The 24,425-nt window shown below is 36.8% G+C and overlaps 4 protein-coding genes and 1 long non-coding RNA gene across 5 annotated transcripts; all 5 read right to left on the bottom strand.

The window, feature by feature from the left end:
- Nucleotides 1-1,643: 1,643 nt before the first annotated feature.
- Nucleotides 1,644-2,129, bottom strand: LOC115628137 (zinc finger CCHC domain-containing protein 13-like). Its single transcript, XM_030524113.1, has 2 exons — nucleotides 1,872-2,129; nucleotides 1,644-1,806 (listed from the first exon to the last, which is right to left on the bottom strand). The coding sequence occupies exons 1-2, from the start codon at nucleotides 2,043-2,045 to the stop codon at nucleotides 1,798-1,800; spliced, it is 183 nt and encodes a 60-aa protein (XP_030379973.1). The 5' UTR covers nucleotides 2,046-2,129; the 3' UTR covers nucleotides 1,644-1,797.
- Nucleotides 2,130-4,846: 2,717 nt separating this feature from the next.
- Nucleotides 4,847-5,332, bottom strand: LOC115628135 (zinc finger CCHC domain-containing protein 13-like). The gene is made up of 2 exons (XM_030524112.1): nucleotides 5,075-5,332; nucleotides 4,847-5,009 (listed from the first exon to the last, which is right to left on the bottom strand). The coding sequence occupies exons 1-2, from the start codon at nucleotides 5,246-5,248 to the stop codon at nucleotides 5,001-5,003; spliced, it is 183 nt and encodes a 60-aa protein (XP_030379972.1). The 5' UTR covers nucleotides 5,249-5,332; the 3' UTR covers nucleotides 4,847-5,000.
- A 2,737-nt stretch (nucleotides 5,333-8,069) lies between these two features.
- On the bottom strand, nucleotides 8,070-8,486 carry LOC115628134 (zinc finger CCHC domain-containing protein 13-like). Its single transcript, XM_030524111.1, has 2 exons — nucleotides 8,298-8,486; nucleotides 8,070-8,232 (listed from the first exon to the last, which is right to left on the bottom strand). The coding sequence occupies exons 1-2, from the start codon at nucleotides 8,469-8,471 to the stop codon at nucleotides 8,224-8,226; spliced, it is 183 nt and encodes a 60-aa protein (XP_030379971.1). The 5' UTR covers nucleotides 8,472-8,486; the 3' UTR covers nucleotides 8,070-8,223.
- A 5,513-nt stretch (nucleotides 8,487-13,999) lies between these two features.
- Nucleotides 14,000-14,416, bottom strand: LOC115628140. Its single transcript, XR_003995762.1, has 2 exons — nucleotides 14,228-14,416; nucleotides 14,000-14,162 (listed from the first exon to the last, which is right to left on the bottom strand). It is a non-coding gene; the product is annotated as an uncharacterized LOC115628140 (long non-coding RNA).
- A 6,858-nt stretch (nucleotides 14,417-21,274) lies between these two features.
- LOC115628143 (zinc finger CCHC domain-containing protein 13-like) lies at nucleotides 21,275-21,760 on the bottom strand. Its single transcript, XM_030524115.1, has 2 exons — nucleotides 21,503-21,760; nucleotides 21,275-21,437 (listed from the first exon to the last, which is right to left on the bottom strand). The coding sequence occupies exons 1-2, from the start codon at nucleotides 21,674-21,676 to the stop codon at nucleotides 21,429-21,431; spliced, it is 183 nt and encodes a 60-aa protein (XP_030379975.1). The 5' UTR covers nucleotides 21,677-21,760; the 3' UTR covers nucleotides 21,275-21,428.
- Nucleotides 21,761-24,425: the final 2,665 nt, after the last annotated feature.

Here is a 24,425-nt window from a genome sequence, read left to right as displayed (position 1 = left end):
TTGTTGTTGCTGCTTTGGTTTAACTTTGTGCTGCATACATACACGCATATAAACACGCATAGGTACGTGATGTAAATGTATGCTGTTTAATCTGAACATAAACATGTATTCTAATTTAATTTAATTAATTATTTTAATTAATTCATTCATTCATTTTTTATACCCTGTACCCGTAGGGTAAAAAGGGTATATTAGGTTTGTGCAAAGTATGTAACATACAGAAGGAAGCATCTCCGACCCCATAAAGTATATATATTCTAGATCAGCATGACGAGAGAAATCGATCTAGACATGTCCGTCCGTCTGTCCGTCCGTCTGGATGAACGCGAGGATCTCAGAAACTATAAAAGCTAGAATAACCAAAGTTGGCATCCAGCTTCTCCTAGGTCCGAGTAAGGACGAGTTTATGTTTTTGTTTTTAATTTTCCCCCCCTTCCCCCGCTACAGAATTTCGTCAATAGCGTCCACATTTCAAATGCTACCTAAACCAAACTTTGCACACATAATTAATATATAATTGTCTACTGTTGTATAAAATTTTATTCAATTTGGTCAATTCTAAGAAAAGTTATTAGCAAAACAAATTCTCCCCAGTACAACCCCCACAAACTGCAGCAACAAGTTCGCTCTTCTTCTTCCTCTTTTTGCTGCTGCTATGGGCGCATATAACTCAGTGACGGAAGTTTACCTGGGTACAGGGTATTACACTGTCGGGCTTGCTCGACTGTAGCGTTCCCTCTTGCTTAATTTTCTTTTAATTTTTTTTTTAAATTTTTCCTTTTTGTGGAGAGTACAGGCTATTTGCTTGCTCGACTGTAGCGTTCTATCTTGTTTTTATATAGTTCATTGTACTGTTGACTTTTTTCCATAATTTCTCTAGCCTTGGACCTACTTTCAATAAGATTTCTATTTTGTTTTCTGTCGTCTAGCTGTTCTTTTAAGAAGTCTATGATAATTCCTCTTTGACTTACTCCGAATAATAACTCACTTGGGGTGGTGCCCGTGCTTTTGTGCAAAGTGTTGTTTAAGGCAAACTCTATTTCTGGAAGTATATTATCTAATGATTTTGTGGTTCCAGCACTTGTTAATTTAGCCAACATTGGTCCTAAACATTTATTTATACGTTCCACTTGTCCATTCGCTTGTGGAGAACCTGTTGCTACTTTTATGTGTTTTACGTTGTTAGCCAATAAAAATTCTTCGAAATCCTTTGAAGTGAATGCACTTCCACGGTCAGAAACTATAGTCTTGGGTCTGCTATATGCTTTGAAATAATCGGATAAATGTTAAATTGTACTTTTAGAGTCCGTAGATTTTGTTTCATACAGTTTAACAAACTTCGAAAAGGCATCCACTGCTAGTAGTACATGTCTTTTTTGTCCTTTTTGTGTTTTTATGGGAACTTTGTTATTGCATTGTATACTTTTTCACACTCTCTGTGTCCCATTTGGTCATGATAAAGTGTTAAAATGTTTCGTTCCATATTATTAGGTACATAAAATAGTATTCTGCCTTTGAATTTGCGGAAAATTAGTCCGTTTCTCATTTCATACAGATTGCTTTCTTTTTCTTCTAATTGTTTGCGTATGTTGCATATAACCGTGTCCTCGTTTTGACAAATGGAAAGATTTTGTTCAAACGTATTCTCTTTTATTTATTCTCTTTATTTTATTACTCCAATGATTATAAGTTTACTTTTATTTATTCCGTAATAATTTTGAACAAAAGAATAGTCTTCAATAAGTTTCTTGGGTACCTTCTCCTCACATATTAAACTGATAGGGCTTCCAGTGTCAATTAGTGTTTCTAAAGGGTGTTTAATGATGTCATTAGTATTGTTGATAAATAAGTACTCTATAAGTCTTACATACTTTGTTGCTGGTTTTCATATTTTCTCGTAGTTCCAAGTCGTTGCGTTTGCTACAGTTTATTGAAATGTGGCCCATTTCATTGCAAACGAAACACGCTCCAGGTGTTCTTTTGGGCTTGCGACATTCAGGGGCCATATGTCCTTTGGAGTTACAGTTGAAGCATTTGACGACCATTTCACGACTATTTGCGTTGGCTAAAGGCTCGATATTCTACTTGTTATCCATCTTGTGTGTGTAATCTGGTTTCAGTTGTATGCTTTTGAAAGCATCAAGTAGTTCCGTTGTATTTTTAAAACGTTGCATACGGGTTTGAGTACGTAAATTATAGTTTGGAATGCCATCAATTATATGCTCGAGTAACTCAATTTTGTCGACGTTTAATTTAGTTGATAATCTTAATTTTTCGTAAAAATATTCTTGGAAAGACTCATTAAGTTGCCAGGTCTTCTTTTCAAACTTACGTTTAAGTGATAGGAGACTTTCTCTGTTTTGAAAAACAGTTTCCATCTCATTGAGCAATTCGTTGATTGGGATTGTCATCAAATCGATTCGGATTTGTAACCATTTTACGGCTTTGCCTTTGAGACGGTTGGCGAAATTATACATAGATCGTACCGGAAAAATCTGCTGCTTGAACAATTGAATGTCTGTGTCACCTCCCATTGGATCAAATTCAGACACTAATTCCTTGAGTTGTGTAAAGGGAATGCTTTTGCATGATGCTGCACTGTTGTTGATCAATAATTGTAATATTTCGTTTTCGCGCATTGTGGCTTGTTGTTCTCGTTTTAATACCTCTATCTCCCTTAGCAATAAATCCTCTTTTTCAGATTTCGCTCTTACAATGTTATTATAGCCTGTACCCAAAGGGTGAAAGGCTATACTAGTTTTGTGCGCATGTATGTAACACACAGAAGGAGGTGTGGCAGACCCCACAAAGTATATATATTCTTGATCAGGATGAGAAGACGAGTCGATATAGCCATGTCCGTCTGACCGTCTGTCCGTCTGTCTGTATGAGCGCAAGGATCTCAGTAAGTACAAGAGCTAGGATAACCAAAATTGGTATCAAGGTTCCTATAAGCCCTAGGCAGAACGAGTTTGTTTATTTTTTCTGATACACCCCCCACTCCCCCGCAATTCGTATTTTTTCTTATAACTTCCGTAATTCTCGGAATTTAAAAATCAATTTTGGTAGGTACATCCAGTTAGTACTAATGTGTCCGTGTGCTAAATTTCATCATGATAGGTCAATTCTGAAGAAAGTTATAGCCATAAGTAAAATCGCTGCTCATGCGCTGCCTCTGTCGGCAGCGCTGCCCGCAGCTGTTGTTGTTGTTGCTGCTTTGGTTTAACTTTGTGCTGCATACATACACGCATATAAACACGCATAGGTACGTGATGTAAATGTATGCTGTTTAATCTGAACATAAACATGTATTCTAATTTAATTTAATTAATTATTTTAATTAATTCATTCATTCATTTTTTATACCCTGTACCCGTAGGGTAAAAAGGGTATATTAGGTTTGTGCAAAGTATGTAACATACAGAAGGAAGCATCTCCGACCCCATAAAGTATATATATTCTAGATCAGCATGACGAGAGAAATCGATCTAGACATGTCCGTCCGTCTGTCCGTCCGTCTGGATGAACGCGAGGATCTCAGAAACTATAAAAGCTAGAATAACCAAAGTTGGCATCCAGCTTCTCCTAGGTCCGAGTAAGGACGAGTTTATGTTTTTGTTTTTAATTTTCCCCCCCTTCCCCCGCTACAGAATTTCGTCAATAGCGTCCACATTTCAAATGCTACCTAAACCAAACTTTGCACACATAATTAATATATAATTGTCTACTGTTGTATAAAATTTTATTCAATTTGGTCAATTCTAAGAAAAGTTATTAGCAAAACAAATTCTCCCCAGTACAACCCCCACAAACTGCAGCAACAAGTTCGCTCTTCTTCTTCCTCTTTTTGCTGCTGCTATGGGCGCATATAACTCAGTGACGGAAGTTTACCTGGGTACAGGGTATTACACTGTCGGGCTTGCTCGACTGTAGCGTTCCCTCTTGCTTAATTTTCTTTTAATTTTTTTTTTAAATTTTTCCTTTTTGTGGAGAGTACAGGCTATTTGCTTGCTCGACTGTAGCGTTCTATCTTGTTTTTATATAGTTCATTGTACTGTTGACTTTTTTCCATAATTTCTCTAGCCTTGGACCTACTTTCAATAAGATTTCTATTTTGTTTTCTGTCGTCTAGCTGTTCTTTTAAGAAGTCTATGATAATTCCTCTTTGACTTACTCCGAATAATAACTCACTTGGGGTGGTGCCCGTGCTTTTGTGCAAAGTGTTGTTTAAGGCAAACTCTATTTCTGGAAGTATATTATCTAATGATTTTGTGGTTCCAGCACTTGTTAATTTAGCCAACATTGGTCCTAAACATTTATTTATACGTTCCACTTGTCCATTCGCTTGTGGAGAACCTGTTGCTACTTTTATGTGTTTTACGTTGTTAGCCAATAAAAATTCTTCGAAATCCTTTGAAGTGAATGCACTTCCACGGTCAGAAACTATAGTCTTGGGTCTGCTATATGCTTTGAAATAATCGGATAAATGTTAAATTGTACTTTTAGAGTCCGTAGATTTTGTTTCATACAGTTTAACAAACTTCGAAAAGGCATCCACTGCTAGTAGTACATGTCTTTTTTGTCCTTTTTGTGTTTTTATGGGAACTTTGTTATTGCATTGTATACTTTTTCACACTCTCTGTGTCCCATTTGGTCATGATAAAGTGTTAAAATGTTTCGTTCCATATTATTAGGTACATAAAATAGTATTCTGCCTTTGAATTTGCGGAAAATTAGTCCGTTTCTCATTTCATACAGATTGCTTTCTTTTTCTTCTAATTGTTTGCGTATGTTGCATATAACCGTGTCCTCGTTTTGACAAATGGAAAGATTTTGTTCAAACGTATTCTCTTTTATTTATTCTCTTTATTTTATTACTCCAATGATTATAAGTTTACTTTTATTTATTCCGTAATAATTTTGAACAAAAGAATAGTCTTCAATAAGTTTCTTGGGTACCTTCTCCTCACATATTAAACTGATAGGGCTTCCAGTGTCAATTAGTGTTTCTAAAGGGTGTTTAATGATGTCATTAGTATTGTTGATAAATAAGTACTCTATAAGTCTTACATACTTTGTTGCTGGTTTTCATATTTTCTCGTAGTTCCAAGTCGTTGCGTTTGCTACAGTTTATTGAAATGTGGCCCATTTCATTGCAAACGAAACACGCTCCAGGTGTTCTTTTGGGCTTGCGACATTCAGGGGCCATATGTCCTTTGGAGTTACAGTTGAAGCATTTGACGACCATTTCACGACTATTTGCGTTGGCTAAAGGCTCGATATTCTACTTGTTATCCATCTTGTGTGTGTAATCTGGTTTCAGTTGTATGCTTTTGAAAGCATCAAGTAGTTCCGTTGTATTTTTAAAACGTTGCATACGGGTTTGAGTACGTAAATTATAGTTTGGAATGCCATCAATTATATGCTCGAGTAACTCAATTTTGTCGACGTTTAATTTAGTTGATAATCTTAATTTTTCGTAAAAATATTCTTGGAAAGACTCATTAAGTTGCCAGGTCTTCTTTTCAAACTTACGTTTAAGTGATAGGAGACTTTCTCTGTTTTGAAAAACAGTTTCCATCTCATTGAGCAATTCGTTGATTGGGATTGTCATCAAATCGATTCGGATTTGTAACCATTTTACGGCTTTGCCTTTGAGACGGTTGGCGAAATTATACATAGATCGTACCGGAAAAATCTGCTGCTTGAACAATTGAATGTCTGTGTCACCTCCCATTGGATCAAATTCAGACACTAATTCCTTGAGTTGTGTAAAGGGAATGCTTTTGCATGATGCTGCACTGTTGTTGATCAATAATTGTAATATTTCGTTTTCGCGCATTGTGGCTTGTTGTTCTCGTTTTAATACCTCTATCTCCCTTAGCAATAAATCCTCTTTTTCAGATTTCGCTCTTACAATGTTATTATAGCCTGTACCCAAAGGGTGAAAGGCTATACTAGTTTTGTGCGCATGTATGTAACACACAGAAGGAGGTGTGGCAGACCCCACAAAGTATATATATTCTTGATCAGGATGAGAAGACGAGTCGATATAGCCATGTCCGTCTGACCGTCTGTCCGTCTGTCTGTATGAGCGCAAGGATCTCAGTAAGTACAAGAGCTAGGATAACCAAAATTGGTATCAAGGTTCCTATAAGCCCTAGGCAGAACGAGTTTGTTTATTTTTTCTGATACACCCCCCACTCCCCCGCAATTCGTATTTTTTCTTATAACTTCCGTAATTCTCGGAATTTAAAAATCAATTTTGGTAGGTACATCCAGTTAGTACTAATGTGTCCGTGTGCTAAATTTCATCATGATAGGTCAATTCTGAAGAAAGTTATAGCCATAAGTAAAATCGCTGCTCATGCGCTGCCTCTGTCGGCAGCGCTGCCCGCAGCTGTTGTTGTTGTTGCTGCTTTGGTTTAACTTTGTGCTGCATACATACACGCATATAAACACGCATAGGTACGTGATGTAAATGTATGCTGTTTAATCTGAACATAAACATGTATTCTAATTTAATTTAATTAATTATTTTAATTAATTAATTCATTCATTTTTTATACCCTGTACCCGTAGGGTAAAAAGGGTATATTAGGTTTGTGCAAAGTATGTAACATACAGAAGGAAGCATCTCCGACCCCATAAAGTATATATATTCTAGATCAGCATGACGAGAGAAATCGATCTAGACATGTCCGTCCGTCTGTCCGTCCGTCTGTCCGTCCGTCTGGATGAACGCGAGGATCTCAGAAACTATAAAAGCTAGAATAACCAAAGTTGGCATCCAGCTTCTCCTAGGTCCGAGTAAGGACGAGTTTATGTTTTTGTTTTTAATTTTCCCCCCCTTCCCCCGCTACAGAATTTCGTCAATAGCGTCCACATTTCAAATGCTACCTAAACCAAACTTTGCACACATAATTAATATATAATTGTCTACTGTTGTATAAAATTTTATTCAATTTGGTCAATTCTAAGAAAAGTTATTAGCAAAACAAATTCTCCCCAGTACAACCCCCACAAACTGCAGCAACAAGTTCGCTCTTCTTCTTCCTCTTTTTGCTGCTGCTATGGGCGCATATAACTCAGTGACGGAAGTTTACCTGGGTACAGGGTATTACACTGTCGGGCTTGCTCGACTGTAGCGTTCCCTCTTGTTTAATTTTCTTTTAATTTTTTTTTTTTTTTTTTTAATTTTTCCTTTTTGTGGAGAGTACAGGCTATTTGCTTGCTCGACTGTAGCGTTCTATCTTGTTTTTATATAGTTCATTGTACTTTTGACTTTTTTCCATAATTTCTCTAGCCTTGGACCTACTTTCAATAAGATTTCTATCTTGTTTTCTGTCGTCTAGCTGTTCTTTTAAGAAGTCTATGATAATTCCTCTTTGACTTACTCCGAATAATAACTCACTTGGGGTGGTGCCCGTGCTTTTGTGCAAAGTGTTGTTTAAGGCAAACTCTATTTCTGAAAGTATATTATCTAATGATTTTGTGGTTCCAGCACTTGTTAATTTAGCCAACATTGGTCCTAAACATTTATTTATACGTTCCACTTGTCCATTCGCTTGTGGAGAACCTGTTGCTACTTTTATGTGTTTTACGTTGTTAGCCAATAAAAATTCTTCGAAATCCTTTGAAGTGAATGCACTTCCACGGTCAGAAACTATAGTCTTGGGTCTGCTATATGCTTTGAAATAATCGGATAAATGTTAAATTGTACTTTTAGAGTCCGTAGATTTTGTTTCATACAGTTTAACAAACTTCGAAAAGGCATCCAATGCTAGTAGTACATGTCTTTTTTGTCCTTTTTGTGTTTTTATGGGAACTTTGTTATTGCATTGTATACTTTTTCACACTCTCTGTGTCCCATTTGGTCATGATAAAGTGTTAAAATGTTTCGTTCCATATTATTAGGTACATAAAATAGTATTCTGCCTTTGAATTTGCGGAAAATTAGTCCGTTTCTCATTTCATACAGATTGCTTTCTTTTTCTTCTAATTGTTTGCGTATGTTGCATATAACCGTGTCCTCGTTTTGACAAATGGAAAGATTTTGTTCAAACGTATTCTCTTTTATTTATTCTCTTTATTTTATTACTCCAATGATTATAAGTTTACTTTTATTTATTCCGTAATAATTTTGAACAAAAGAATAGTCTTCAATAAGTTTCTTGGGTACCTTCTCCTCACATATTAAACTGATAGGGCTTCCAGTGTCAATTAGTGTTTCTAAAGGGTGTTTAATGATGTCATTAGTATTGTTGATAAATAAGTACTCTATAAGTCTTACATACTTTGTTGCTGGTTTTCATATTTTCTCGTAGTTCCAAGTCGTTGCGTTTGCTACAGTTTATTGAAATGTGGCCCATTTCATTGCAAACGAAACACGCTCCAGGTGTTCTTTTGGGCTTGCGACATTCAGGGGCCATATGTCCTTTGGAGTTACAGTTGAAGCATTTGACGACCATTTCACGACTATTTGCGTTGGCTAAAGGCTCGATATTCTACTTGTTATCCATCTTGTGTGTGTAATCTGGTTTCAATTGTATGCTTTTGAAAGCATCAAGTAGTTCCGTTGTATTTTTAAAACGTTGCATACGGGTTTGAGTACGTAGATTATAGTTTGGAATGCCATCAATTATATGCTCGAGTAACTCAATTTTGTCGACGTTTAATTTAGTTGATAATCTTAATTTTTCGTAAAAATATTCTTGGAAAGACTCATTAAGTTGCCAGGTCTTCTTTTCAAACTTACGTTTAAGTGATAGGAGACTTTCTCTGTTTTGAAAAACAGTTTCCATCTCATTGAGCAATTCGTTGATTGGGATTGTCATCAAATCGATTCGGATTTGTAACCATTTTACGGCTTTGCCTTTGAGACGGTTGGCGATGAGTGCACGTACGTTGTTTTCGTCCAAATTATACATAGATCGTACCGGAAAAATCTGCTGCTTGAACAATTGAATGTCTGTGTCACCTCCCATTGGATCAAATTCAGACACTAATTCCTTGAGTTGTGTAAAGGGAATGCTTTTGCATGATGCTGCACTGTTGTTGATCAATAATTGTAATATTTCGTTTTCGCGCATTGTGGCTTGTTGTTCTCGTTTTAATACCTCTATCTCCCTTAGCAATAAATCCTCTTTTTCAGATTTCGCTCTTACAATGTTATTATAGCCTGTACCCAAAGGGTGAAAGGCTATACTAGTTTTGTGCGCATGTATGTAACACACAGAAGGAGGCGTGGCAGACCCCACAAAGTATATATATTCTTGATCAGGATGAGAAGACGAGTCGATATAGCCATGTCCGTCTGTCTGTCTGTCCGTCTGTCTGTATGAGCGCAAGGATCTCAGTAAGTACAAGAGCTAGGATAACCAAAATTGGTATCAAGGTTCCTATAAGCCCTAGGCAGAACGAGTTTGTTTATTTTTTCTGATACACCCCCCACTCCCCCGCAATTCGTATTTTTTCTTATAACTTCCGTAATTCTTGGAATTTTAAAATTTGGTAGGTACATCCAGTTAGTACTAATGTGTCCGTGTGCCAAATTTCATCGTGATAGGTCAATTCTGAAGAAAGTTATAAGTTATATAAGTAAAATCGCTGCTCATGCGCTGCCTGCAGCTCTGTCGGCAGCGCTGCCCGCAGCTGTTGTTGATGTTGCTGCTTTGGTTCAACTTTGTGCTGCATACATACACGCATATAAACACGCATAGGTACGTGATGTAAATGTATGCTGTTTAAACTGAACATAAACATGTATTCTAATTTAATTTAATTAATTATTTTAATTAATTAATTCATTCATTTTTTTTAATAATTTAATTTTTCCTTTTTGTGGAGAGTATTTTACTGTCGGGCTTGCTCGACTGTAGCGTTCTATCTTGTTTTTGTTGTTGCTTGTTGTAGTTTCCGTATTATCTCGTTTCGGTGTTTCTGTGTTGGAAAACTTATTTACTTTGTCATCCCTGGTCTTAATATCGTTGCTTTTATCATTTTCGTTTGTGCCTTTTTCGTTTACTATGACGATGTCACTCATATCATTGTATTTGCTTAACGGTGTTTGGCTATGGTAATTACTCAGAATTTATTCGCTAAACATGTTGTCTTGCTGTGCTTATTTCGCAATATTTCGTCATTCTTTTGGGCATCGATCAGTCTCTGAATTAATTCAGATTTATTTCCATTCGTTGGACAGTTATATGTTTTTAACAGCCGTCTTAGGCCGTCGGCGGCGTAATTGTCAAAATCCTTGTCACTCATCATTTTCTTACCACACTAGATCTTACAAACGGAACCCACAATGGAAAGTACGAGTTCACACACGTACCCTTTGGTATTACAAATTCACCAGCTGTAGTCTGTCGATATATTAGCGTTGTACTTAGAGATCTGTTGCAAGCGAAGAAAATAATTATTTACATGGACGACATAATTATTCCAACAAGGGACGAGAATGAGGGTATAGAAATGCTAAAAGAGTTGTTGCAAGTCGCAGGTAGGGCTGGTTTACGTATAAAATGGGAAAAAGGACAGTATCTCAGAAAGAAAATTCAATTTTTAGGGTATGTTATTGAAAACGCAACCATTTCGCCAACACGGGACAAAATTGATGCGGTAGTAAATTTCCCAGTACCTAAAAGCAAAAATGCTCTTCAACGATTCTTGGGTCTCACATCACATTTACGCTTCATTAAAAATTCAAAATTGTGACGGACTGCAATGCTTTTGCGATGACAGTTAAGAAAGACGATGTACCAGTGCGAGTTGGCCGCGAGGGCCATTTAGGCACAAAGAAGACTGTCGACTTGCTGAGTAAACAATATTTTTTTTACAATATGCAAGAAAGAGTAGGCAAAGTGGTCCGTAGTTGTGTTGAATGTCTTATATCAGATGCAAAACGAGGCAAAAAAGAAGGACTTTTAGTACCTATTGACAAGGCCCAAGATCCATTGGGAACATATCATATAGATCACGCCGGTCCTCTCACGAGTACAAAAAAAATATACATATTTTAACAGTGGTAGACGCCTTTTCGAAATTTGTTTGGCTTTACCCCACTAAGTCGACGGGAACAGATGAAGTCATAGATAAGCTCCAAAAACAGGCGTATATTTTTGGTAACCCCAAAAGAGTAGTTACTGATAGAGGCACAGCGTTTACATCAAATGTATTTAAACAATATTGTGAGAATGAGGGCATCCAACTCCTACACATTACAACAGGTATGCCTAGGGGTAACGGACAGGTAGAACGCATTCATAGAATTGTCCTTCCAAGTCCAAGAAACTTATAAAGTAGGGGAACTGGTATAAGAGAACTGGAACTGGATTAAAAGAACACAATATGGCACAGGCATGAAGTTAAGACCAAAGTTTCTTGGACCGTATAAGATAACGAAGATAATGAAACATGGGCGCTATGAAGTTCAAAAAGTTGGCAATCGGGAGGGACCAAACTTAACAACAGCCGCAGAGTTTGTAAAAAAAATGGTGTTGTCAGGAAGGCCGAATGTAGGATGTGGGGAATAAGGCGGGAATAGAATGCCCTGGTCTAATATGGCATCGGCGAGTATCGATGTAGGAATCGGGAAAGTTCCAGAAGAGCAAGCAACCGAACGTGCAACGCGAAGTGGCCGTCGTTACGACGAGAGCCGAGAGAGCAAAATGCTAAAAGAGAGCGAGCAATTAGTCAGTCGGTGCCAGAATCTCGTGAGCTACGCACGTATCAGTGAAGCCTAATTACATACATATATATAAAGTTATTCATTAAAGTACTTATATATAATAATTACACAAACATACACACACACAAACAAACATTGTTATTACATCTAAATAAACCTATAATATTAAAAACTCTTAAACATAATAATACTACGTCGTCTCTTGGTTGTTTTCGACACTACGGAAATATTGTAGACCACATTTTGGGGGCTCAACCGCGATTTGAATTGATTCTTAATAACAAGTGTGATAAAAAGACATGTGTGTAATTGTAACGGTGCTGTAGTGGCTGTGAACTTTTGTAAATGTAAAAGTTACAAAGTTAAAATTTGTTCCTGAAAGTATGCAAAAATTTGTAATGCAATAACATTTAAGAGAGCGAGATAGCAATAGTGCTGATAATTTCTGGTGACATTGTGAAATTCCAAGAAACAGAAGCGACGAGAAACCGACTCAAACGGCAACGAAGAAGACGATAAAGGAGAAGCATTTACCGTTACTGAAAGAGACACGACGACTTGTGTGTATACAGACAACGCAAGGAAGAGGCTGGTGTGTTAGTGCTGTGGTGAACTGATAAAGAAGAAGCGTGTAATAGAAGCGGCGGCAAAAGGCTTAAGAAGCGAAGAGAGCAGAAACTTGGCAGCGGTGGCAGTTGACGTATTCAACACAAATGGAGGTGGTGAATATCTGCTGAAAAATAACTTGATTTTTGTTTTTATAGCCTGTACCCAAAGGGTGAAAGGCTATACTAGTTTTGTGCGCATGTATGTAACACACAGAAGGAGGCGTGGCAGACCCCACAAAGTATATATATTCTTGATCAGGATGAGAAGACGAGTCGATATAGCCATGTCCGTCTGACCGTCTGTCCGTCTGTCTGTATGAGCGCAAGGATCTCAGTAAGTACAAGAGCTAGGATAACCAAAATTGGTATCAAGGTTCCTATAACCCCTAGGCAGAACGAGTTTGTTTATTTTTTCTGATACACCCCCCCACTCCCCGGCAATTCGTATTTTTTCTTATAACTTCCGTAATTCTCAGAATTTAAAAATCAATTTTGGTAGGTACATCCAGTTAGTACTAATGTGTCCGTGTGCTAAATTTCATCATTATAGGTCAATTCTGAAGAAAGTTATAGCCATAAGTAAAATCGCTGCTCATGCGCTGCCTCTGTCGGCAGCGCTGCCCGCAGCTGTTGTTGTTGTTGCTGCTTTGGTTTAACTTTGTGCTGCATACATACACGCATATAAACACGCATAGGTACGTGATGTAAATGTATGCTGTTTAATCTGAACATAATCATGTATTCTAATTTAATTTAATTAATTATTTTAATTAATTCATTCATTCATTTTTTTAATTTTCTTTTAATTTTTTTTTTTTTTTTTTAAATTTTTCCTTTTTGTGGAGAGTACAGGCTATTTGCTTGCTCGACTGTAGCGTTCTATCTTGTTTTTATATAGTTCATTGTACTTTTGACTTTTTTCCATAATTTCTCTAGCCTTGGACCTACTTTCAATAAGATTTCTATTTTGTTTTCTGTCGTCTAGCTGTTCTTTTAAGAAGTCTATGATAATTCCTCTTTGACTTACTCCGAATAATAACTCACTTGGGGTGGTGCCCGTGCTTTTGTGCAAAGTGTTGTTTAAGGCAAACTCTATTTCTGGAAGTATATTATCTAATGATTTTGTGGTTCCAGCACTTGTTAATTTAGCCAACATTGGTCCTAAACATTTATTTATACGTTCCACTTGTCCATTCGCTTGTGGAGAACCTGTTGCTACTTTTATGTGTTTTACGTTGTTAGCCAATAAAAATTCTTCGAAATCCTTTGAAGTGAATGCACTTCCACGGTCAGAAACTATAGTCTTGGGTCTGCTATATGCTTTGAAATAATCGGATAAATGTTAAATTGTACTTTTAGAGTCCGTAGATTTTGTTTCATACAGTTTAACAAACTTCGAAAAGGCATCCACTGCTAGTAGTACATGTCTTTTTTGTCCTTTTTGTGTTTTTATGGGAACTTTGTTATTGCATTGTATACTTTTTCACACTCTCTGTGTCCCATTTGGTCATGATAAAGTGTTAAAATGTTTCGTTCCATATTATTAGGTACATAAAATAGTATTTTGCCTTTGAATTTGCGGAAAATTAGTCCGTTTCTCATTTCATACAGATTGTTTTCTTTTTCTTCTAATTGTTTGCGTATGTTGCATATAACCGTGTCCTCGTTTTGACAAATGGAAAGATTTTGTTCAAACGTATTCTCTTTTATTTATTCTCTTTATTTTATTACTCCAATGATTATAAGTTTACTTTTATTTATTCCGTAATAATTTTGAACAAAAGAATAGTCTTCAATAAGTTTCTTGGGTACCTTCTCCTCACATATTAAACTGATAGGGCTTCCAGTGTCAATTAGTGTTTCTAAAGGGTGTTTAATGATGTCATTAGTATTGTTGATAAATAAATACTATATAAGTCTTACATACTTTGTTGCTGGTTTTCATATTTTCTCGTAGTTCCAAGTCGTTGCGTTTGCTACAGTTTATTGAAATGTGGCCCATTTCATTGCAAACGAAACACGCTCCAGGTGTTCTTTTGGGCTTGCGACATTCAGGGGCCATATGTCCTTTGGAGTTACAGTTGAAGCATTTGACGACCATTTCACGACTATTTGCGTTGGCTAAAGGCTCGATATTCTACTTGTTATCCATCTTGTGTGTGTAATCTGGTTTCAATTGTATGCTTTTGAAAGCATCAAGTAGTTCCGTTGTATTTTTAAAACGTTGCATACGGGTTTGAGTACGTAGATTATAGTTTGGAATGCCATCAATTATATGCTCGAGTAACTCAATTTTGCCGACGTTTAATTTAGTTGATAATCTTAATTTTTCGTAAAAATATTCTTGGAAAGACTCATTAAGTTGCCAGGTCTTCTTTTCAAACTTACGTTTAAGTGATAGGAGACTTTCTCTGTTTTGAAAAACAGTTTCCATCTCATTGAGCAATTCGTTGATTGGGATTGTCATCAAATCGATTCGGATTTGTAACCATTTTACGGCTTTGCCTTTGAGACGGTTGGCGATGAGTGCACGTACGTTGTTTTCGTCCAAATTCTACATAGATCGTACCGGAAAAATCTGCTGCTTGAACAATTGAATGTCTGTGTCACCTCCCATTGGATCAAATTCAGACACTAATTCCTTGAGTTGTGTAAAGGGAATGCTTTTGCATGATGCTGCACTGTTGTTGATCAATAATTGTAATATTTCGTTTTCGCGCATTGTGGCTTGTTGTTCTCGTTTTAATACCTCTATCTCCCTTAGCAATAAATCCTCTTTTTCAGATTTCGCTCTTACAATGTTATTATAGCCTGTACCCAAAGGGTGAAAGGCTATACTAGTTTTGTGCGCATGTATGTAACACACAGAAGGAGGCGTGGCAGACCCCACAAAGTATATATATTCTTGATCGGGATGAGAAGACGAGTCGATATAGCCATGTCCGTCTGTCTGTCTGTCCGTCTGTCTGTATGAGCGCAAGGATCTCAGTAAGTACAAGAGCTAGGATAACCAAAATTGGTATCAAGGTTCCTATAAGCCCTAGGCAGAACGAGTTTGTTTATTTTTTCTGATACACCCCCCACTCCCCCGCAATTCGTATTTTTTCTTATAACTTCCGTAATTCTTGGAATTTTAAAATTTGGTAGGTACATCCAGTTAGTACTAATGTGTCCGTGTGCCAAATTTCATCGTGATAGGTCAATTCTGAAGAAAGTTATAGCCATAAGTAAAATCGCTGCTCATGCGCTGCCTGCAGCTCTGTCGGCAGCGCTGCCCGCAGCTGTTGTTGATGTTGCTGCTTTTGTTCAACTTTGTGCTGCATACATACACGCATATAAACACGCATAGGTACGTGATGTAAATGTATGCTGTTTAAACTGAACATAAACATGTATTCTAATTTAATTTAATTAATTATTTTAATTAATTAATTCATTCATTTTTTTAATAATTTAATTTTTCCTTTTTGTGGAGAGTATTTTACTGTCGGGCTTGCTCGACTGTAGCGTTCTATCTTGTTTTTGTTGTTGCTTGTTGTAGTTTCCGTATTATCTCGTTTCGGTGTTTCTGTGTTGGAAAACTTATTTACTTTGTCATCCCTGGTCTTAATATCGTTGCTTTTATCATTTTCGTTTGTGCCTTTTTCGTTTACTATGACGATGTCACTCATATCATTGTATTTGCTTAACGGTGTTTGGCTATGGTAATTACTCAGAATTTATTCGCTAAACATGTTGTCTTGCTGTGCTTATTTCGCAATATTTCGTCATTCTTTTGGGCATCGATCAGTCTCTGAATTAATTCAGATTTATTTCCATTCGTTGGACAGTTATATGTTTTTAACAGCCGTCTTAGGCCGTCGGCGGCGTAATTGTCAAAATCCTTGTCACTCATCATTTTCATTATTTTCTTTTTATAAATGCGTTTTGGCGTTGAGTAGGCGATTGTTTATTTGATTCTGCACCATTTCTGATTATTGTAAGGGTGAATAAAAAGCTTTGCCCTTATGGTTCTTTTATGATTTTTCTTATACTTTATTTCAGTTTATTAATTAATTTCCGTTTTTTTTTGTAAGCAGCTCTCCTTCCTTACATGCGTACGCTTCTGCTTTCCAAACTCAACTCCCCTTCTTTATCATTTTGAGTTGCCAGCTTGTTCTTTTTACAGGCGTTACCATATTGTTTGCTTATGTATTATTTTAATTTAACGTAGTATTTTTTAGTATGTATAATTATTCTTAATTTTAGTGATTTATAATTTATTGCACAATGTCCAAGTATATACTATACAATATTAATTTGATTTAAATAGTAATGATTTGTTTACAATACTAAGAGATGCTTTAAATGCAATAAAGAAGGTCATCAGGCAAGGGAATGCAAGGAACCATCAACATGCTATAATTGCAACAAGCCGGGCCACCTCGCCAAAAATTGTGAACAGAAAGGAAAAAAGATTTGCCGGATTGGAATCAGTGAGAAGAAGCTTAACCTATAAACAGTTTGTCATCAAGGACATGCCGTTTTTAGCGATGGTCGATACTGGCTGCGATTTGTGTCTTATGAGAGAAGATTTAGTGGGAAGATTGGAAGGAGTGAATTTGGTGCAGGACAGTAAACAATTACGAGGCATAGGCAAGGGCGAATTAACTACTATAGGGTATTTCACAACTGATGTAGAGGTCAGACAGGGTCGATTTAAGTCACCTGAAGGAAGAACAGAAGTTTGTAGTAGAGGGGTTGATAAACAATTACTCTCCCAAAAAGGTCATTAAGTCACCAGTTAAAATGAAGATAGTTCTAGAAACAGAATGATTATTGAAAAACAAGTTCAGCAATGGTTAGATGAGGGATGAGTACCAAGCTCTTCAGAATATGCTGCTCCAGTTGTGCTAGTGTCGAAAAAAGATGGGTCGAAGAGGTTCTGCTGCGACTATAGGAAGCTAAACTTAAAAATTAAAAAAGACAATTTTCCAATGGCGCTCATTGATGACGAGTTAGATCGCTTACAGAGTTCGAAAGTGTTTACCACACTAGATCTTACAAACGGAACCCACAATGGAAAGTACGAGTTCACACACGTACCCTTTGGTATTACAAATTCACCAGCTGTAGTCTGTCGATATATTAGCGTTGTACTTAGAGATCTGTTGCAAGCGAAGAAAATAATTATTTACATGGACGACATAATTATTCCATCAAGGGACGAGAATGAGGGTATAGAAATGGTAAAAGAGTTGTTGCAAGTCGCAGGTAGGGCTGGTTTACGTATAAAATGGGAAAAAGGACAGTATCTCAGAAAGAAAATTCAATTTTTAGGGTATGTTATTGAAAACGCAACCATTTCGCCAACACGGGACAAAATTGATGCGGTAGTAAATTTCCCAGTACCTAAAAGCAAAAATGCTCTTCAACGATTCTTGGGTCTCACATCACATTTACGCTTCATTAAAAACTATGCACTAGAGGCCAAGCCGTTAACAGACATGCTTCGTAGAGACAATCCAAAAGGGAATAATAGAAAAATTGAGTTAGATCAAAAGGGCCTCGTTGCTTTTGATGCAGATGGGCTCAGAAGATCAAGTCTTCCACACGATAGAATTTATAAGCAAGAAAACAAATCCGTGCGTAGAAAAGTACAGTTCTTACGAATTGGAAATCGTGGCAGTTATAACAGCAATCAAAAAGTGGTGAATATACCTATTAGGCATAAAATTCAAAATTGTGACGGACTGCAATGCTTTTGCGATGACAGTTAAGAAAGACGATGTACCAGTGCGAGTTGGCCGCGAGGGCCATTTAGGCACAAAGAAGACTGTCGACTTGCTGAGTAAACAATATTTTTTTTACAATATGCAAGAAAGAGTAGGCAAAGTGGTCCGTAGTTGTGTTGAATGTCTTATATCAGATGCAAAACGAGGCAAAAAAGAAGGACTTTTAGTACCTATTGACAAGGCCCAAGATCCATTGGGAACATATCATATAGATCACGCCGGTCCTCTCACGAGTACAAAAAAAATATACATATTTTAACAGTGGTAGACGCCTTTTCGAAATTTGTTTGGCTTTACCCCACTAAGTCGACGGGAACAGATGAAGTCATAGATAAGCTCCAAAAACAGGCGTATATTTTTGGTAACCCCAAAAGAGTAGTTACTGATAGAGGCACAGCGTTTACATCAAATGTATTTAAACAATATTGTGAGAATGAGGGCATCCAACTCCTACACATTACAACAGGTATGCCTAGGGGTAACGGACAGGTAGAACGCATTCATAGAATTGTCCTTCCAAGTCCAAGAAACTTATAAAGTAGGGGAACTGGTATAAGAGAACTGGAACTGGATTAAAAGAACACAATATGGCACAGGCATGAAGTTAAGACCAAAGTTTCTTGGACCGTATAAGATAACGAAGATAATGAAACATGGGCGCTATGAAGTTCAAAAAGTTGGCAATCGGGAGGGACCAAACTTAACAACAACAGCCGCAGAGTTTGTAAAAAAAATGGTGTTGTCAGGAAGGCCGAATGTAGGATGTGGGGAATAAGGCGGGAATAGAATGCCCCGGTCTAATATGGCATCGGCGAGTATCGATGTAGGAATCGGGAAAGTTCCAGAAGAGCAAGCAACCGAACGTGCAACGCGAAGTGGCCGTCGTTACGACGAGAGCCGAGAGAGCAAAATGCTAAAAGAGAGCGAGCAATTAGTCAGTCGGTGCCAGAATCTCGTGAGCTACGCACGTATCAGTGAAGCCTAATTACATACATATATATAAAGTTATTCATTAAAGTACTTATATATAATAATTACACAAACATACACACACACAAACAAACATTGTTATTACATCTAAATAAACCTATAATATTAAAAACTCTTAAACATAATAATACTACGTCGTCTCTTGGTTGTTTTCGACACTACGGAAATATTGTAGACCACATTTTGGGGGCTCAACCGCGATTTGAATTGATTCTTAATAACAAGTGTGATAAAAAGACATGTGTGTAATTGTAACGGTGCTGTAGTGGCTGTGAACTTTTGTAAATGTAAAAGTTACAAAGTTAAAATTTGTTCCTGAAAGTATGCAAAAATTTGTAATGCAATAACATTTAAGAGAGCGAGATAGCAATAGTGCTGATAATTTCTGGTGACATTGTGAAATTCCAAGAAACAGAAGCGACGAGAAACCGACTCAAACGGCAACGAAGAAGACGATAAAGGAGAAGCATTTACCGTTACTGAAAGAGACACGACGACTTGTGTGTATACAGACAACGCAAGGAAGAGGCTGGTGTGTTAGTGCTGTGGTGAACTGATAAAGAAGAAGCGTGTAATAGAAGCGGCGGCAAAAGGCTTAAGAAGCGAAGAGAGCAGAAACTTGGCAGCGGTGGCAGTTGACGTATTCAACACAAATGGAGGTGGTGAATATCTGCTGAAAAATAACTTGATTTTTGTTTTTATAGCCTGTACCCAAAGGGTGAAAGGCTATACTAGTTTTGTGCGCATGTATGTAACACACAGAAGGAGGCGTGGCAGACCCTACAAAGTATATATATTCTTGATCAGGATGAGAAGACGAGTCGATATAGCCATGTCCGTCTGACCGTCTGTCCGTCTGTCTGTATGAGCGCAAGGATCTCAGTAAGTACAAGAGCTAGGATAACCAAAATTGGTATCAAGGTTCCTATAACCCCTAGGCAGAACGAGTTTGTTTATTTTTTCTGATACACCCCCCCCCCCCCCCACTCGCCTGAAATTCAATTTTGGTAGGTACATCCAGTTAGTACTAATGTGTCCGTGTGCTAAATTTCATCATTATAGGTCAATTCTGAAGAAAGTTATAGCCATAAGTAAAATCGCTGCTCATGCGCTGCCTCTGTCGGCAGCGCTGCCCGCAGCTGTTGTTGTTGTTGCTGCTTTGGTTTAACTTTGTGCTGCATAAATACACGCATATAAACACGCATAGGTACGTGATGTAAATGTATGCTGTTTAATCTGAACATAATCATGTATTCTAATTTTATTTAATTAATTATTTTAATTAATTAATTCATTCATTTTTTTAATTTTCTTTTAATTTTTTTTTTTTTTTTTAAATTTTTCCTTTTTGTGGAGAGTACAGGCTATTTGCTTGCTCGACTGTAGCGTTCTATCTTGTTTTTATATAGTTCATTGTACTTTTGACTTTTTTCCATAATTTCTCTAGCCTTGGACCTACTTTCAATAAGATTTCTATTTTGTTTTCTGTCGTCTAGCTGTTCTTTTAAGAAGTCTATGATAATTCCTCTTTGACTTACTCCGAATAATAACTCACTTGGGGTGGTGCCCGTGCTTTTGTGCAAAGTGTTGTTTAAGACAAACTCTATTTCTGGAAGTATATTAACTAATGATTTTGTGGTTCCAGCACTTGTTAATTTAGCCAACATTGGTCCTAAACATTTATTTATACGTTCCACTTGTCCATTCGCTTGTGGAGAACCTGTTGCTACTTTTATGTGTTTTACGTTGTTAGCCAATAAAAATTCTTCGAAATCCTTTGAAGTGAATGCACTTCCACGGTCAGAAACTATAGTCTTGGGTCTGCTATATGCTTTGAAATAATCGGATAAATGTTAAATTGTACTTTTAGAGTCCGTAGATTTTGTTTCATACAGTTTAACAAACTTCGAAAAGGCATCCACTGCTAGTAGTACATGTCTTTTTTGTCCTTTTTGTGTTTTTATGGGAACTTTGTTATTGCATTGTATACTTTTTCACACTCTCTGTGTCCCATTTGGTCATGATAAAGTGTTAAAATGTTTCGTTCCATATTATTAGGTACATAAAATAGTATTCTGCCTTTGAATTTGCGGAAAATTAGTCCGTTTCTCATTTCATACAGATTGCTTTCTTTTTCTTCTAATTGTTTGCGTATGTTGCATATAACCGTGACCTCGTTTTGACAAATGGAAAGATTTTGTTCAAACGTATTCTCTTTTATTTATTCTCTTTATTTTATTACTCCAATGATTATAAGTTTACTTTTATTTATTCCGTAATAATTTTGAACAAAAGAATAGTCTTCAATAAGTTTCTTGGGTACCTTCTCCTCACATATTAAACTGATAGGGCTTCCAGTGTCAATTAGTGTTTCTAAAGGGTGTTTAATGATGTCATTAGTATTGTTGATAAATAAGTACTCTATAAGTCTTACATACTTTGTTGCTGGTTTTCATATTTTCTCGTAGTTCCAAGTCGTTGCGTTTGCTACAGTTTATTGAAATGTGGCCCATTTCATTGCAAACGAAACACGCTCCAGGTGTTCTTTTGGGCTTGCGACATTCAGGGGCCATATGTCCTTTGGAGTTACAGTTGAAGCATTTGACGACCATTTCACGACTATTTGCGTTGGCTAAAGGCTCGATATTCTACTTGTTATCCATCTTGTGTGTGTAATCTGGTTTCAGTTGTATGCTTTTGAAAGCATCAAGTAGTTCCGTTGTATTTTTAAAACGTTGCATACGGGTTTGAGTACGTAGATTATAGTTTGGAATGCCATCAATTATATGCTCGAGTAACTCAATTTTGTCGACGTTTAATTTAGTTGATAATCTTAATTTTTCGTAAAAATATTCTTGGAAAGACTCATTAAGTTGCCAGGTCTTCTTTTCAAACTTACGTTTAAGTGATAGGAGACTTTCTCTGTTTTGAAAAACAGTTTCCATCTCATTGAGCAATTCGTTGATTGGGATTGTCATCAAATCGATTCGGATTTGCAACCATTTTACGGCTTTGCCTTTGAGACGGTTGGCGATGAGTGCACGTACGTTGTTTTCGTCCAAATTATACATAGATCGTACCGGAAAAATCTGCTGCTTGAACAATTGAATGTCTGTGTCACCTCCCATTGGATCAAATTCAGACACTAATTCCTTGAGTTGTGTAAAGGGAATGCTTTTGCATGATGCTGCACTGTTGTTGATCAATAATTGTAATATTTCGTTTTCGCGCATTGTGGCTTGTTGTTCTCGTTTTAATACCTCTATCTCCCTTAGCAATAAATCCTCTTTTTCAGATTTCGCTCTTACAATGTTATTATAGCCTGTACCCAAAGGGTGAAAGGCTATACTAGTTTTGTGCGCATGTATGTAACACACAGAAGGAGGCGTGGCAGACCCCACAAAGTATATATATTCTTGTTCGGGATGAGAAGACGAGTCGATATAGCCATGTCCGTCTGTCTGTCTGTCCGTCTGTCTGTATGAGCGCAAGGATCTCAGTAAGTACAAGAGCTAGGATAACCAAAATTGGTATCAAGGTTCCTATAAGCCCTAGGCAGAACGAGTTTGTTTATTTTTTCTGATACACCCCCCACTCCCCCGCAATTCGTATTTTTTCTTATAACTTCCGTAATTCTTGGAATTTTAAAATTTGGTAGGTACATCCAGTTAGTACTAATGTGTCCGTGTGCCAAATTTCATCGTGATAGGTCAATTCTGAAGAAAGTTATAGCCATAAGTAAAATCGCTGCTCATGCGCTGCCTGCAGCTCTGTCGGCAGCGCTGCCCGCAGCTGTTGTTGATGTTGCTGCTTTTGTTCAACTTTGTGCTGCATACATACACGCATATAAACACGCATAGGTACGTGATGTAAATGTATGCTGTTTAAACTGAACATAAACATGTGTTCTAATTTAATTTAATTAATTATTTTAATTAATTAATTCATTCATTTTTTTTAATAATTTAATTTTTCCTTTTTGTGGAGAGTATTTTACTGTCGGGCTTGCTCGACTGTAGCGTTCTATCTTGTTTTTGTTGTTGCTTGTTGTAGTTTCCGTATTATCTCGTTTCGGTGTTTCTGTGTTGGAAAACTTATTTACTTTGTCATCCCTGGTCTTAATATCGTTGCTTTTATCATTTTCGTTTGTGCCTTTTTCGTTTACTATGACGATGTCACTCATATCATTGTATTTGCTTAACGGTGTTTGGCTATGGTAATTACTCAGAATTTATTCGCTAAACATGTTGTCTTGCTGTGCTTATTTCGCAATATTTCGTCATTCTTTTGGGCATCGATCAGTCTCTGAATTAATTCAGATTTATTTCCATTCGTTGGACAGTTATATGTTTTTAACAGCCGTCTTAGGCCGTCGGCGGCGTAATTGTCAAAATCCTTGTCACTCATCATTTTCATTATTTTCTTTTTATAAATGCGTTTTGGCGTTGAGTAGGCGATTGTTTATTTGATTCTGCACCATTTCTGATTATTGTAAGGGTGAATAAAAAGCTTTGCCCTTATGGTTCTTTTATGATTTTTCTTATACTTTATTTCAGTTTATTAATTAATTTCCGTTTTTTTTTGTAAGCAGCTCTCCTTCCTTACATGCGTACGCTTCTGCTTTCCAAACTCAACTCCCCTTTTTTATCATTTTGAGTTGCCAGCTTGTTCTTTTTACAGGCGTTACCATATTGTTTGCTTATGTATTATTTTAATTTAACGTAGTATTTTTTAGTATGTATAATTATTCTTAATTTTAGTGATTTATAATTTATTGCACAATGTCCAAGTATATACTATACAATATTAATTTGATTTAAATAGTAATGATTTGTTTACAATACTAAGAGATGCTTTAAATGCAATAAAGAAGGTCATCAGGCAAGGGAATGCAAGGAACCATCAACATGCTATAATTGCAACAAGCCGGGCCACCTCGCCAAAAATTGTGAACAGAAAGTAAAAAAAGATTTGCCGGATTGGAATCAGTGAGAAGAGGCTTAACCTATAAACAGTTTGTCATCAAGGACATGCCGTTTTTAGCGATGGTCGATACTGGCTGCGATTTGTGTCTTATGAGAGAAGATTTAGTGGGAAGATTGGAAGGAGTGAATTTGGTGCAGGACAGTAAACAATTACGAGGCATAGGCAAGGGCGAATTAACTACTATAGGGTATTTCACAACTGATGTAGAGGTCAGACAGGGTCGATTTAAGTCACCTGAAGGAAGAACAGAAGTTTGTAGTAGAGGGGTTGATAAACAATTACTCTCCCAAAAAGGTCATTAAGTCACCAGTTAAAATGAAGATAGTTCTAGAAACAGAATGATTATTGAAAAACAAGTTCAGCAATGGTTAGATG

This window comes from Scaptodrosophila lebanonensis, unplaced genomic scaffold (genome assembly GCF_003285725.1).
Source record: "Scaptodrosophila lebanonensis strain 11010-0011.00,11010-0021.00 unplaced genomic scaffold, SlebRS2 tig00000105-arrow-arrow-pilon, whole genome shotgun sequence".
Taxonomy (NCBI): domain Eukaryota; kingdom Metazoa; phylum Arthropoda; class Insecta; order Diptera; family Drosophilidae; genus Scaptodrosophila; species Scaptodrosophila lebanonensis.
Note: the sequence above shows the minus strand (reverse complement) of the source record. Positions and strands in the feature narration are given on the sequence as shown.